The 14,162-nt window shown below is 41.3% G+C and overlaps 3 protein-coding genes across 4 annotated transcripts in view; 1 reads left to right on the top strand and 2 right to left on the bottom strand.

Moving 5' to 3' along the window:
* Positions 1-6,996, bottom strand: part of LOC308105415 (N-lysine methyltransferase SMYD2-B-like) — a 186,398-nt gene extending 179,402 nt beyond the window's left edge. For both annotated transcript variants that reach the window (XM_080456127.1, XM_080456128.1), the window contains exons 1-2: positions 6,782-6,996; positions 2,288-2,812 (exon numbers count right to left, since the gene is read on the bottom strand). In XM_080456127.1, the coding sequence (XP_080312253.1) occupies positions 2,288-2,795 (508 nt within the window). In that variant the 5' untranslated portion in view covers positions 2,796-2,812; positions 6,782-6,996. The remainder of the gene's footprint in view (positions 1-2,287; positions 2,813-6,781) is intronic.
* LOC308105423 (uncharacterized protein) overlaps positions 1-14,162 on the top strand; it is a 145,412-nt gene that overhangs the window by 41,847 nt on the left and 89,403 nt on the right. The gene's annotated exons all lie outside the window — the stretch shown is intronic.
* Positions 1-14,162, bottom strand: part of LOC308105417 (N-lysine methyltransferase SMYD2-B-like) — a 78,889-nt gene that overhangs the window by 37,622 nt on the left and 27,105 nt on the right. The window lies entirely within an intron of this gene.

The following is a 14,162-nucleotide window of genomic DNA, read 5'->3' as shown; positions in this document are numbered from 1 at the left end:
TTTTCCTACAAATTTGGTCCAAATCTCACACAAATCGGTACAGGTCATCTATGGACCCATGCGATAAATATATCCAAACGGCATTATGATAGTCCTTACCATTCGTCCGTAATTGGCTTCCAAAGTTAGTGGGAGGGGCCCATTTTACCAAAAATGCCAAAAATCACAAACAAAACGTCCAATCGATCCCAAATTTAAATCACATGTCGAGGGTGGTTTCCTCAACAAATCACCAAAAGCATTTCCACTTTGATCCATAGGGGGCGCCACAACTGCGCAAAACGTAACCGTTTGATGCAAAAACATGGTTTTTGGGGGGATCACTCCTCTCAAAATGAAAAGCAGGTGATCTCAGGAGTTACAGGACGATGTCATTGGCCCGCTACATTTGTGGGAGGGGCCTATTTATTTAGTGGGAGGGGCCTATTTCTTAAAATCAAAACGCCATGTATCACGAACGCAGGATCCAATCAGCACCAAATTCGAATGGCACGTCACGCGGCCTCCGATGGTATTCCTCCAAGCATATTCCTCAAGACCGGGCGGCGGCGACCTGCGACCGGCGTCGGCGCAACCACACTTTGCAATTTCCCAGAATTGCGACCCGTCTAGTTAGTGTGGTTGCCCTAAGAGCTAGAGCCCGTAAGAGCTAGAGTTACCAGATTTGGAGGGGAGGTTTGTAATTTAGTCCAAAATTATTAAACAAATAAATACACCATTCGGCCTCATGGTGGCGCTATAACAGCCGCCTTTACGTTTTGGCCTATAACTCTTGAACCGTAGGTCATAGAACACAAATCTTTTTTTCCTTGGATTCCTTGGGTGATGACGCAACTCCCCATATAGGCCACGCCCATTTGCGTCTGGATAGATTCTCCGCCATTTTGAATTTTCTTCAAAACACACTTTTTGCTCCTTTTCCTACAAATTTGGTCCAAATCTCACACAAATCGGTACAGGTCATCTATGGACCCATGCGATAAATATGTCCAAACGGCATTATGATAGTCCTTACCGTTCGTCCGTAATTGGCTTCCAAAGTTAGTGGGAGGGGCCCGTTTTACCAAAAATGCCAAAAATCACAAACAAAACGTCCAATCGATCCCAAATTTAAATCACATGTCGAGGGTGGTTTACTCAACAAATCACCAAAAGCATTTCCACTTTGATCCATAGGGGGCGCCACAACTGCGCAAAACGTAACCGTTGGATGCAAAAACTTGATTTTTGGGGGGATCACTCCTCTCAAAATTAAAAGCAGGTGATCTCAGGAGTGACATGACGATGTCATTGGCCCGCTACATTTGTGGGAGGGGCTTATTTATTTTAGTGGGAGGGGCCTATTTCTTAAAATCAAAACGCCATGTATCACAAACGCAGGATCCAATCAGCACCAAATTCGAATGGCACGTCACGCGGCCTCCGATGGTATTCCTCCAAGCATATTCCTAATAAATAATTCATAAGTCCGGGCGGCGGCAACCTGCGACCGGCGTCGGCGCAACCACACTTTGCAATTGCCTTGAATTGCGACCCGTCTAGTATTAACTATTATTATATAGTTTACTCAACAAATCGTGACGCAACTCTCCATATAGGTGTTTATGGGTGCCTAGCAAGTTTCGTAGGTTTTCGATAATGGGAAGTGGAGTAATGGCTGTTTAAAGCCCAGCCAATAGGAGCACAGAGGGGGCGGGGCTTAAGCAATTTCAGCCTGTCCGTATTGGCCGTCTAAGTTTACCTAGGATGTTTTGTAGGTTTTTGATACTGGAAACCGGAGTTATTGCTGTTTAAAGCCCAGCCAATAGGAACACAGAGGGGGCGGGGCTTGAGTAATTTCAGCCTGTCCCTATTGGCCGTCTAAGTGTACCTAGGATGTTTTGAAGGTGTTCGATGCTGGGATCCGGAGTTATGGCTGTTTAAAGCCCAGCCAATAGGAAACAGATGGGGCAGGGCTTAAGCAATTTCAGCCTGTCCCTATTGGCCGTCTAAGTGTACCTACGAAGTTTTGTAGGTGTTCGATGCTGGGAACCGGAGTTATGGCTGTTAGAAGCCCTAGATACCTACCCTACTTTATCATTAATTAAAAGAATGAATAGGATCATATTTTACTAAACACATATCATGGCGGGGTTACAGTATGTAACTCCAATGAAGGATAAGGACTCTCAACCGAATCAAGTGATGCGACTCACAAGTCTGTGTGACAAACCGTTCAAAAGGTATGGCAAAAAATAGGAACTATCAAACGGCCGTAGGAACATGTCGCCCAGGTCCTTCAGCTTACCCATCTTCTCGTCCCTGTCGTGGATCTGCCGCGGCAGCCTCACGCAGGCCTCCCTGGCTGCGTTCTGTCCCGGCTCTTTCTCCAGGACCGTCTTGTAGTCTCGCAGAGCCTCGTCCAGCTTGTCCGTCTTCTCGTAGAGCTCGGCCCTCCTCAGGATAGGCCGCACGTAGTCCGGGTTCAGCTCTACGGCTCTGGAACAGTCGGCGATGGCCTGGTCCTTCAGATCCAGGTGGATGCGTGCGGCGGCCCGGTTGGAGAACAGAACCGCCCTGTCGCTGCTGAAGCACACCGGGCATACGGCCAACGCCTCCGTGTAGGAGCGCTCGGCCTCCCGGTGCTCTGCGGCTTTGAACCGACCGTTGCCTTTCTCTTTCAGAGCCAAGCTCTCCTGTCGGCGACTCCATCTCTCCTCTTTGGTCAGGTTCTTCTCCGCTTCCCTCAGGTGGTCGTCGTCAAACTCCGGAGGAGCCTCATTCTTTTCTACCTTCGGCACAGCGTCAGAATCCATCCTCCCTCCAACCTCTCCTGTGTTCCAAAAGTAGAAGTACTCATTAGGCAGAATGTCCCATTTCAAGTTTTCAAAATGTATACACATTTTTTGAAAATGTGCGCTCACGCGTCATGAGCTTGTAGATCGTCTATTTTCAAATAGCCGAAATATATAGAGAGTTTAAGTGGATAATGTATGTTAAGTAATACAAATCTGAATCTAAAAAGTAATATCACAAAAAATAAATAACGTACTGAAAAAGTGTCATAATCAGTGTGGTTGCCCTATAGTACTCTTCCCACTTTATTAATCTTTATAGATAAACAATACTTTGTCCCGATACTCCTCTCACAGTTTATTTTTCCCAATTTAGTGCCATATGTCAAAATGACCGGCCTCACCGGGAATCGTGTGCTATCATTTTGCTAAGAGATTGGTAACATAGTTGAATTGATATTGATTTATTAGTGCATTACATTTCCCCATCCGCTGTAATGGAAAAGTGAAAAAACTTAAATTCAAGTATTTTTTTCTCAGAAACCGTAAGAGCTAGAGTTACCAGATTTGGAGGGGAGGTTCATAATTTAGTCCAAAATTATTAAACAAATAATTACACCATTCGGCCTCATGGTGGCGCTATAACAGCCGCCTTTACGTTTTGGCCTATAACTCTTGAACCGTAGGTCGTAGAATAAAAATCTTTTCCCCCCTAGATTCCTTGGGTCATGACGCAACTCCCCATATAGGCCACGCCCTTTTCCGTCTGGATAGATTTTTTGATATTGATTTATTAGTGCATTAAATTTCCCCATCCACTTTAATGGGAATTGCAAAAACTCCCATTCAAGTATTTTTTTTCTCGGAAACCGTAAGGGCTACAGTTACAAGACTTGGAGGGGAGGTTAATAGTTTATTGCAAAATTATTAAAAAAGAATCACACCAGTCGGCCACATGGTGGCGCTATAACAGCCCACTTTACCTTTTGGCCTATAACTCTTGAACCGTAGGTCGTAGAATAAAAAAATATTTTCCCGTGGATTCCTTGGGTCATAACGTAACTCCCCATATAGGCCACGCCCATTTGCGTCAGGATGGATTTTCCGCCATTTTGAATTTTCCTCAAAACACACTTTTAGCTCCTCCTCCCACATATTTTGTCCAAATTTCACAAAAATCGGTACACATGATCTATGGGCCCATGCGATAAACATATCCAAGCGGAATTTTGATAGTCCATACCGTTCGGCCGTAATTGGATTCCAAAGTTAGCGGGAGGGGCCTGTTTTACAAAAAATGCCAAAAAACGCAAACGAAACGTCTAGTCAATCCCAAATTTGCATATCATGTTGAGGATGGTTTACTCAACAAATCCCCAAAAAATATTCCACTTTGACCCATAGGGGGCGCCACAAATGCGCAAAATGTAACCGTTTGACACGAAAACATGATTTTTGGAGTTATCAGTTCTCTCAAAAAGAAAAGCAAGTGATCTCAGGAGTGAAGTGACAACATGATGGGCCCGTTAAATGTGTGGGAGGGGCCTATTTATTTAGTGGGAGGGGCCTATTTCTTAAAATCAAAACGCTACTTAACACAAACGCGGGATCCGATCGGCGCCGAATTTGAATGGCACGTTGCGCGGTCTCCGACGGTATTCCTCCAGGCGTATTCCTCGAGTCCAGGCGGCCGCGACCCGCGACCAGCGTCGGCGCAACCACACTTTGCAATTTCCCAGAATTGCGACGCGTCTACTTAGTGTGGTTGCCCTAACAGGGCAACCAGACTATAGTACTCTATACTCTTTATTAGTGTGGTTGCGCTAACAGGGCAACCAGACTATTGTTATAGATAAACTGAAAAACGCTTTATTTCAAACCGCATCTCCTCCCACAGTTTTTATCCCCGTATGTCGTGCCATATGTCAAAATGACCGGCTTGACCGGGAATCGTGCGCTTGTATTTTGCTAAGAGATTGGTTAAATAGTTTAATTTTATATATATATATATATATATATATATTGATTTATTAGTGCATTAAATTTCCCCATCCACTTTAATGGGAAAATGAAAAAACTCCCATTCAAGTATTTATTTCTCAGAAACCGTAAGGGCTAGAGTTTCAAGACTTGGAGGGGTGGTTCATGATTTAGTCCAAAATTATTATAAAAATAATTAAACCAATTGGCCTCATGGTGGCGCTATAACAGCCCCCTTTACGTGTTGGCCTATAACTCTTGAACCGTAGGTTGTAGAATAAAAATCATTTTTTTCCTAGATTGCTTGGGTCATGACGCAACTCGCCATATAGGCTACGCCCATTTGCGTCAGGATAGATTTTCCGCCATTTAGAATTTTCTTCAAAACACACTTTTAGCTCCTCCTCCCACATATTTTCTCCAAATTTCACAAAAATCGGTACACATGATCTCTGGACCCATGCAATAATCTGGACTGAAGCAGAATTTTGATAGTCCATACCGTTCGCCCGTAAATGGCTTCCAAAGGTTAGCGGAAGGGGCCCGTTTTACAAAAAAGGCCACAAATCACGAACGAAACGTCCAGTCAATCCCAAATTAGAATCACATATCAAGGGTGGTTTACTCAACAAATCCCCAAAAGCATTTCCACTTTGATGCATAGCGGGCGCCAAAAATGCTCAAAATGTAACCGTTTGATGCAAAAACCTTATGTTGGGGGGATCAATCCTCTCAAAATGAAACGCAAGTGATCTCAGGAGTTATGTGACAATGTAATTGGCGCAGCCTCCGATGGTATTCCTCCCAGCGTATTCCTCAAGTCCCGACGGCAGCGACCCGCGACTCGCGTCGGCGCAACCACACTCTGCAATTGCCCTGAATTGCGACGCGTCTAGTTCCAATTGTGTCTGCTATTGTCCCCCATCTAGCCCTGGTCCAGACTCAGAGCGTTAGTGAGTTCTCACTAACACCCTGCCAGCCACTGGGCTCTGCTTATAGACAAATAATTCCACTGCCCTGCGAGGTCTCCAACTGTAGTAAACGTTTCACTACTTACCGAAACAAAGGCTGTTTTGTGTTGTTAAAAGTCTATTCTCCAGGGTGGGAAGCCTCTCAGGACCCCACCTTCTCTGTATAATACACTTTTTGGGCAGAAAATAAAATAATGTCCGCGAGACGGAAATTATTGTATTTACTCCACTGCGCCCTCTACAGATCTGGCCAATATAAATGACCATTGGCCAAATCTGTAGGGGGCGCAGTGGAGTTAATAAATCATTTCCATCTAGCGGACATCATTTCTGCCAACTCACTAACGCTCTGGAGTCTGGACCAGGGCTATCCCCCCACCCATCACTTCTATTTTCACTTGTTTATCTTCTATGAGTTCTTTCTACTGATTGGGTGAAAATGTTATCCCGACCTGAATTTTCTATTTAGAGCTGGAGAAACTGCGGAGAACACCGCTACGGAACAATATAGCAATGATTAGGCTACAATAAAGCTATTTAACACACATTAAATGTAAGCTAGTTTACTTTTAAATATTTTCATAATTGCATCTGCATCACCTTGAAAATAAAGTAGGTTAATAAAGTCAAATAGAAGATAATTTCAGTACCTTGTTAAAACATTTTTTTTTGCCTTATTGTTATTTGTCTTGTTGTTTCGATGAATTGAATACACACCACAATGGAAACAAGCCGTAAGGCTTTCTTGGGTTTATCCTTTTAGCATCCTTTAGTATGAAACAGTACCTCGAGGTATTGATTGATTTATTAACAGTTTTCAATAAAAAAGCACTGATCTGTTTTTTTTTTGCAAACTGTTAATAAAATATTCAATCAATCAATAAATATATCAATCAAAAACTCTCCATCCCATATAACCACACCCCAGAGATGAAAGTTATTTTCTTAGGTCACTTTTTTATTCTATTCCTATCAAATCCTGCCCTTTACGTTGAACTTGATGACAAAGATAATCATAAATAACAATTATCCTATCAAATCATTGGGCTACATTACCTCAGTCGTGGTTTTATGAGAACAGTCAGGTTGCAGTCACATCAGATCACTCTCTGTCAATGATCACTGTTACTGATGTATCTGTTGTTTTATAGGTCTACTGTGTTTTTTTTTTTCTTCGTCTGGGCAAATCCCATCAGTATCCTTTCACCATGTCCTCAATGCGCAACTCAAACATCATGAAACGAAACCTAACACATTTCTTGGTACGCAAGGCAATGAAACGAAACTTATAAGCTGGTGGCTGGTTTAGCCCTGAAACATGATGGAACCAAGTTCCTGGTTTAGAGTGGTGTTCGATGTTTTTACAATACCAACTCTCACATGTACATAAACGTTCAGATTTCAAATATAAAGTGCTTACCCACGAGCCACGGATGTTACAAGTTGATCCGTTCCGTGATAAGTACCCGTATCTCCCGTATTGTTCAATAAAAAAGCATTTTAATCCGATCATCACAGTGCAATACACCTCCCAACCATTAGTGTCGCATGGTTGAAAGCATCGGAGAAAATTCAGAGAAAATGGCCGGCGATCGGATTAAAATGCTTTTTATTGAACAATACGGGAGATACGGGTACTTATCGTGGAACGGATCAACTTGTAACATCCGTCGCTCAGGGGTCAGCACTTTATATTTGAAATCTGAACGTTTATGTACATGTGAGAGACTGAGTAGGCAATGTAAAAAAAAATCGAACACCACTCTCAACCAGGAACTCTCGGCTCCATGACGCTTGTGTACAAGCGTCATGTGAACCATGGCTAGAAAATAGCAGATCTACAAGCTCACAGTGAGCTTGTAGATCGGCTATTTTCAAATAGTCTAGGTATAAAATAGGGCTAAAGTGCACACTGAGCATTTTTCGGGCTATTAGACGTTTAAAAAACGTCTAAGGTCTAGGCTAAAACCGGGTTATAATTGGTCTAAAAGTGAAAGTTTTTTCAACGTCTATTCTTAGCCTAGACGTTGATTAGCTGTTTTTTAAGCGTATATATATAGACCGTCTATATCATAGCCGTTGAAATGACGTCTATAATATAGACGGTCTAAATATAGACGCTTAAAAAACAGCTAATCAACGTCTAGGCTAAGAATAGACGTTGAAAAAACTTTCACTTTTAGACCAATTATAACCTAGTTTTAGACGGAGGTCTAATAGACGACTATGGCTCACTGGGTGGTTAATGTATATTTTATAATGTAATCATTTATATCTGAAAAGTAACTAAAGTTTTCAAATAATTGCCTCTGAGATGTAGTGGAGTAGAAGTAAAAGTATTGGAAATTGGGAATACTCTAGTAAAGTAAAAACACCGCAAAATTGTAAGTACAGTACTTGAGTAAATGTACTTAGTTACTTTACACCACTGCTCCCGGTGTCCCACATTGTAACGAGACCAGCTCAACTTGAGACCGCGTCTACTGTTGTCTTAGCAACAAGAACACACCCCCTTCCCCCGTGTCCTGTCTTCTTAAAGGAGCAGTACATACAATCGTCTTTTCACCATGGAAAATACCCACTAACCTGTCAGTTTCAAAATATAAGACATAACATGTTCAAAATAAGAAAAAGTAAATGACAATTTAAACAATGAACATTATCATAATTATTCCTCAGGGGCACGGCAAGTACGAATTAGATTTTTTACTTTACTGGAGTATTTCCATTTTTTCTATTATTTTACTACTCCACTACATCTCAGAGGCAAATACTGTACTTTTACTACTTTAATTACTAGATACTTTGCAGATATAATTTAGTATATTACAAAACACACATTAACCACTTTAGCCCTATTTACTACCTATTTACAGTTACATGCTGATTTGGTGACATACTGTACAATGACACAGTCACAGTCTGTGTGTGTTTTTTTCTTGGTTTAGGGCCAAAATACATGTATTCGCGACGCGTTGTGAGCTTGTAGATCGGCTATTTTCAAATAGTCTAGGTATAAAATAGGGCTAGAGTGGGTAATGTATGTTTTATAATAAAAAAAAAATTATCTGAAAAGTAACCAGTAACTAAAGTTTTCAAATAATTGTAGTGGAGTAAAAGTACAATATTTGCCTCTGAGATGTAGTGGAGTAGAAGTAAAAGTATTGGAAAAAGTAAAGTACAAATAACTCAAAATTTTACTTAAGTACAGTACTTAAGTAAATGTACTTAGTTACTTTCCAACACTGGTGGTGACTCTCTCCTCTGGGCTTGTGAAGGACGTGTCCAGAGTCATTTATTCTGACACACAAGGTGAGAGATTTGATTTAAAGGACCACTTTCTCCATTTTCAAGCTATCGTCATATAACTGGTCCTCAGTAAATGTAATGGTCATTATGGTGTCTGCTCACTGTGTCTCAGAGGAGGGCTGTGGACAGTTCAGAAACGTGTCTACCAGTAATCAGTTGTAGGCAGGTTTGGTCATTTCAAACAAGATTTCAAACTTTTTTTCTTTATTTTTCTAAATTAAAGCAAGAACAATGACTTCTATTTCAGCATGCTAACTTTCCAGGAGGAATTTACATTGATGATTTCACTGGTAGGCAGCTTTCTGAACTGTCCACAGCCCATTAATTAGAACCAGAGTGAGTAGATGGAAATTGTGCCATCTTATAATGAGCATTAGCGAGGACCAGTTTTATGAAGATAATGGTTGAAACGAAAGTGCTCCTTTAAGTCTCAGACTCACAAACATATATTGAAGGGTAATGACCTTCATGGATATCTATGCTGTCGGACAGAAACCAGCTAACTCCAACATGCAGCTAAAAGGTACAGCAAGCCCACAAGAGACAGCTACACCATGATTTGTTGACATGTACAATGAGTCAATGACATAGTTAATTTACTCAAGTACATTTACTCAAGTACCGTACTTAAGTACAATTTTGAGGTATTTTTACTTTACTGGAGTACTTCTCAATTTCAATAATTCTACCACTAGTCCATTACATCTCAAAGGCAAATATTGTACTTTTACTCCACTATAATTATTTGAAAACTTTAGTTTCTTCTTGATTATTATTACAAAACCACTTCAGACCTATATTATATATGCTTTGGCAATTTGAAAATAGCCGATCTACAAGCTCACAACGCGACACATTATGAGCTTGTAGTTCGGCTATTTTCACAATATTTATCTGTGGAACCGAGTCATACTAAATGTAATGCCTCAACTCCTACATTCCAAGTGCTTGTCAGGGTGGGGGGTCCCCAGCTCAAATATGATTATTATGGGGGGGTCACAGCCTGAAAAGGTTGAGAAACATTGCTCTAACAGTTAGAGCAATAGATGCTCAACAATATGAGTTAAGAGTTTAACTCATATCAAAGTAACCCATGTAAAATGCTGAGACACACAGAACAGAATGATTATGTGGTTAAAGTCCACCATCTAGTGGACAGATGTCAGAAAGTTAAAACTATTCCTTTGATTCATTTTTGTTTGTGTGCAAAGCTAGACCTGTTATAAACAATGTTATTTATATTAAGTTTTTTGTTGTTGTTGTAATAGTAATAATTGCTACAGTGTTTGTTCAGAAGCCAGGGTTTCACGGTCTCTCCAGCTCTTATAAATAAATATTAAGGTGGATTGCCAATTTCATCCAAGATTGGATGACTATAGCCTTTTATCAGCTTCTATTTTGCAGCGTTCCGGTTAACTTCTTTGTGTCATCACTTCCAATTTCACGTGTTTATCCTGTATAAGATATGTATAACGCTCACACAATTATTTTGCTGTAACAGAAACATATTTTGCGAGATTAACTTCTAGAATGTATTGGGGAAAAAATAAATATAGTTGTAGTGCTAGTGACCATCTTGAACACACATTTAGCCACTCGGCTGGGCACAGGGAAACCGTTTTTGACACGTTAAACAACTTTTCACATTTATTAAGTGTAACATGAATCACAGCAACGTTTTGTTGATGCAAATAAAGACAACGGTAAAAAAAACTTATAATCTCCCCCTGTGTGTTAATCATCAGCTGTGATAAGGGTCAGAAGTGTAACATGCCATATGGCTCGTTACACCTGTGACTGTGACCCTTATCACTTTACCTGCCGATACTGTGGCACCCCTCCCTCCCCTCAAGGTGAACCGGCCCACAACTGGCTCTAAGGCACTCAGGCTCCTTCAATAGTAGTTACAAAATAAAGCATAAAAAGAAAAATGTGCAAAAGAAAAGGCAACTGTTAAATAATTCATAGATACAACAATGTACAAATGAAAAACATCCATTCAACTCAAAACAGTGAACACACCATATAAGCTCATTTCTGTAGTATGTACACCAGTGACAAGGCTTTCATACACCACTGGGAATTCAAATTTTAGCAATTTATTAAACTGTATTATATATTCCCTCTTTCTTTCTTTTAATGTATTTACAAAAGCGCACAGGACAGGCTAGAAGACAAATATTGTGTAAGAAAATAAGGGGGATGCGTATGGACCCCTTTGAGTACTAAACCGTTTTCTGTAATGGTGGCCTCTAATTTGCATATTTAGGAGTAATCTTACCACTAATTAGATTCTCATGCGGCCAGAGCCGTCCCCCGTCGCGAACACACACAGACGGCCGTCGCGCGAACACAAATGTACATTCTGACATGTGTCTCCCCAACGTGCATGCGCACGTGCGTGTCCGCGCATACACGGCCGCGAGCCTACCCGGTGAAGGGCAGGCGAAAGTAGTTGAAAACGTGGGGTTATTGTTTTCATAGACCTTGCTGCTTGTTTCTCGCGCGAAACCTGGCAACGTTAGCTCCCAGATTTGACGAAATTGAGAAACGGGCTTCGCAGTTAAGTTCAGATGGTAATGGTCAATGGCTGTGTGCAAATTCAGAGCAATTGCTCCAGTCACTGAGGAGAACCGGGCAGCTTTCCATGACACGACAGACAGAGGTTTGTAGAATTATAGGAGGATTGAAAAAGTAGTGCAAAATTGTCAGCCATGTTGTTATGCAAATTAGAGGGTTAAAAAAAATTGCTTGGGTACCATGTTTTTTATTTTTATTTATTTATTTAATCAGATGGTGTCACGGTTTGCAGAATGACCGAACCCAAATACAGAGCCACAAGCAGAAGTTTCAATTCACAGATTTATTAAAGCAGTAGTTAAGCTTACAGTCAAACGTAGTAGATTCAAGCAGTAAACAGGAATTGCAAAACCTTTCAGAAGCACCCATCAACTAACACGACACTCCAAGGCAGATCAAAGGAACGACAATGTATCTACAGACAGTGTGCGTGTGGAATGAGTCCAGTTTTATAGACAGCAGGTTGATTAGAGAAGTGTTCACACACTGTAACGAATTTTTGTGATTTCCACAGTTAGTTACTGTATTATGGACAGTGGCTTACTGTGATCAATATTTACAGTATAGTATTGTAATTCTACACCGGGCTATTGTAATACTGACACTAATTTACTGTGAATGTTTTTACAGTAGAGCACTGTAAATTACACACACTGTTATAGTAATATTACAGTCTATTACTGTACATAATATGTAAGTTACTGTGAATTATATTTACAATACATAACTGTAATTTTGCAAATAGTTACTGTATTATGAGCAGTGCATTACTGTGATTAACAAATGAGTTACTGTGAACTATATTTACAGTATATGACTGTAATTCCAAAACTGGTTACTGTAATATATATAGTATTTTACTGTGAATGACTAATATATATTTTATTGATAGGCGTGTTACGATCTGGCTTATAGGCCATAACAAAAAAAAAAAGAGGAAGACACTCGCCTGGTTAAAAAGTGTATAACATTATATATTTCTTTACAACATAAATTAACTCAAACATAACAAGGAATGGCATGGAGTGTGTTAATCAGTGGAATCCGTAGTGTAAGCAGTGTATGGATGTGTGGTACATGTGGTGTATGGTGTTGAATGGTGTAAACTAAAGACCAAAAATTAAAAGCAATAATTCAATAACATTAGGACTTAATGTGCCCTGGTGCATAGGTGGGAGTGGGACATCTACCTCCACTCAATAATAGTCTGCTAGGTCTGCCAGGATGCTATAGTTCCAGAGCATACTGTCACAAATAAATGTTGAGGATAGCACAATAAAGTTAAAAGATAACTATCATTGTGGTCCTCTCTGGTTGCATTATTGCATCATCCCAGTGTTCTCATGGAAAAAGAGAGTACTGAGCGTGACAGCCAGCATTTTATAGGGCACCCTGGGAACACTGGCCAGGTGCTCCCAATGCACCTGATTGGCACCCCATTGCCCAACCTGCAGGCCTTGTGGAAGATAAAGACACACAGGCCCTGGTAGACCAGACAGGGGCTTTGACAGGTTTTTACCCCATGTGTGGGGTAAAAAAAAAATATGACACAATGGGAATTGTAGGCTCTGGCCTCTACAAGTACTCCCCACTTCAGTTCATGTATCACACACAATGTCTCTTATATAATAATAATAAATAATCCAATCCACCTTCCCCCTCAGTTGAGTTTTAGGTTGTGGTCCAAACAAGAGGTTCACATGGGGTTGGCAGCTCTCCTACCAAACATAAGGGTGCTGGGATGCACTGGGACCACCAGCACTGCACCAAGACCCCTAGCTTTCACTGGTGTCAGTGTCCAAGATAAACGGGCAGCCTGGGTTGGGATACCAGAGTGCTTCCTGCAGCTGCTGGAATTCGGTGTGACATACCTCGTCCCATCAGAATGTCTTCCATTTGTGTGCTAAGCAATGAAGGGGACTGGCAATCACACAGGTTATACAGTAAGATGCCAGGCCCAGGGCTACCCCTTGCAACACCTAAACCATCTCTCTCAGGTCATCTTCAAACTTGCCCTCCATGCAGTGGCCTTTCCAGTCATCTTGATCCTCCATACATCTGGCTAGCTTATCGATACTTTCCAAACCTGCATCTTTCTTTAGTACTTGTTGTACTTGTCTGTCTGTGTCCTCTGACATAGATCCCTGATGTCATCAGTATAGGCCCTTATATGGGCATGCCCATATGGCCATAACGGTTGGATCGCCGGTTCTGTTCAACTGGATCTCCATATTCAATATTGAAATTGGCTAACGGGAGGGCCGGCGGGCAAGCAGACCAAACCACGGGCACATCACTCTGACATAACCATAAACAAACCAGAGTGACATCACTATGACAACGTAACCCTAAACAAACCACGGCCACGTCACTATGACCATGGCGTCACACTCATGGGACCATGTCATCACGCCCATGTCACAATGACTCAGCCATAACCATATAAGGAGTTCCCAAAGCAGCTACGCCCAAATATGGAGTGTGTTGTCCAACCTCAATGTGTCATCAATGCATCATCATGGGCATAAGATTGACAAGGACCGACAGG

Source organism: Gymnoscopelus braueri (genome assembly GCF_963280865.1).
Source record: "Gymnoscopelus braueri genome assembly, chromosome: 17".
Taxonomy (NCBI): Eukaryota; Metazoa; Chordata; class Actinopteri; order Myctophiformes; family Myctophidae; genus Gymnoscopelus; species Gymnoscopelus braueri.
The sequence above is the reverse complement of the archived record's forward strand: the minus strand, read 5'-3'. Positions and strand labels throughout refer to the sequence as shown.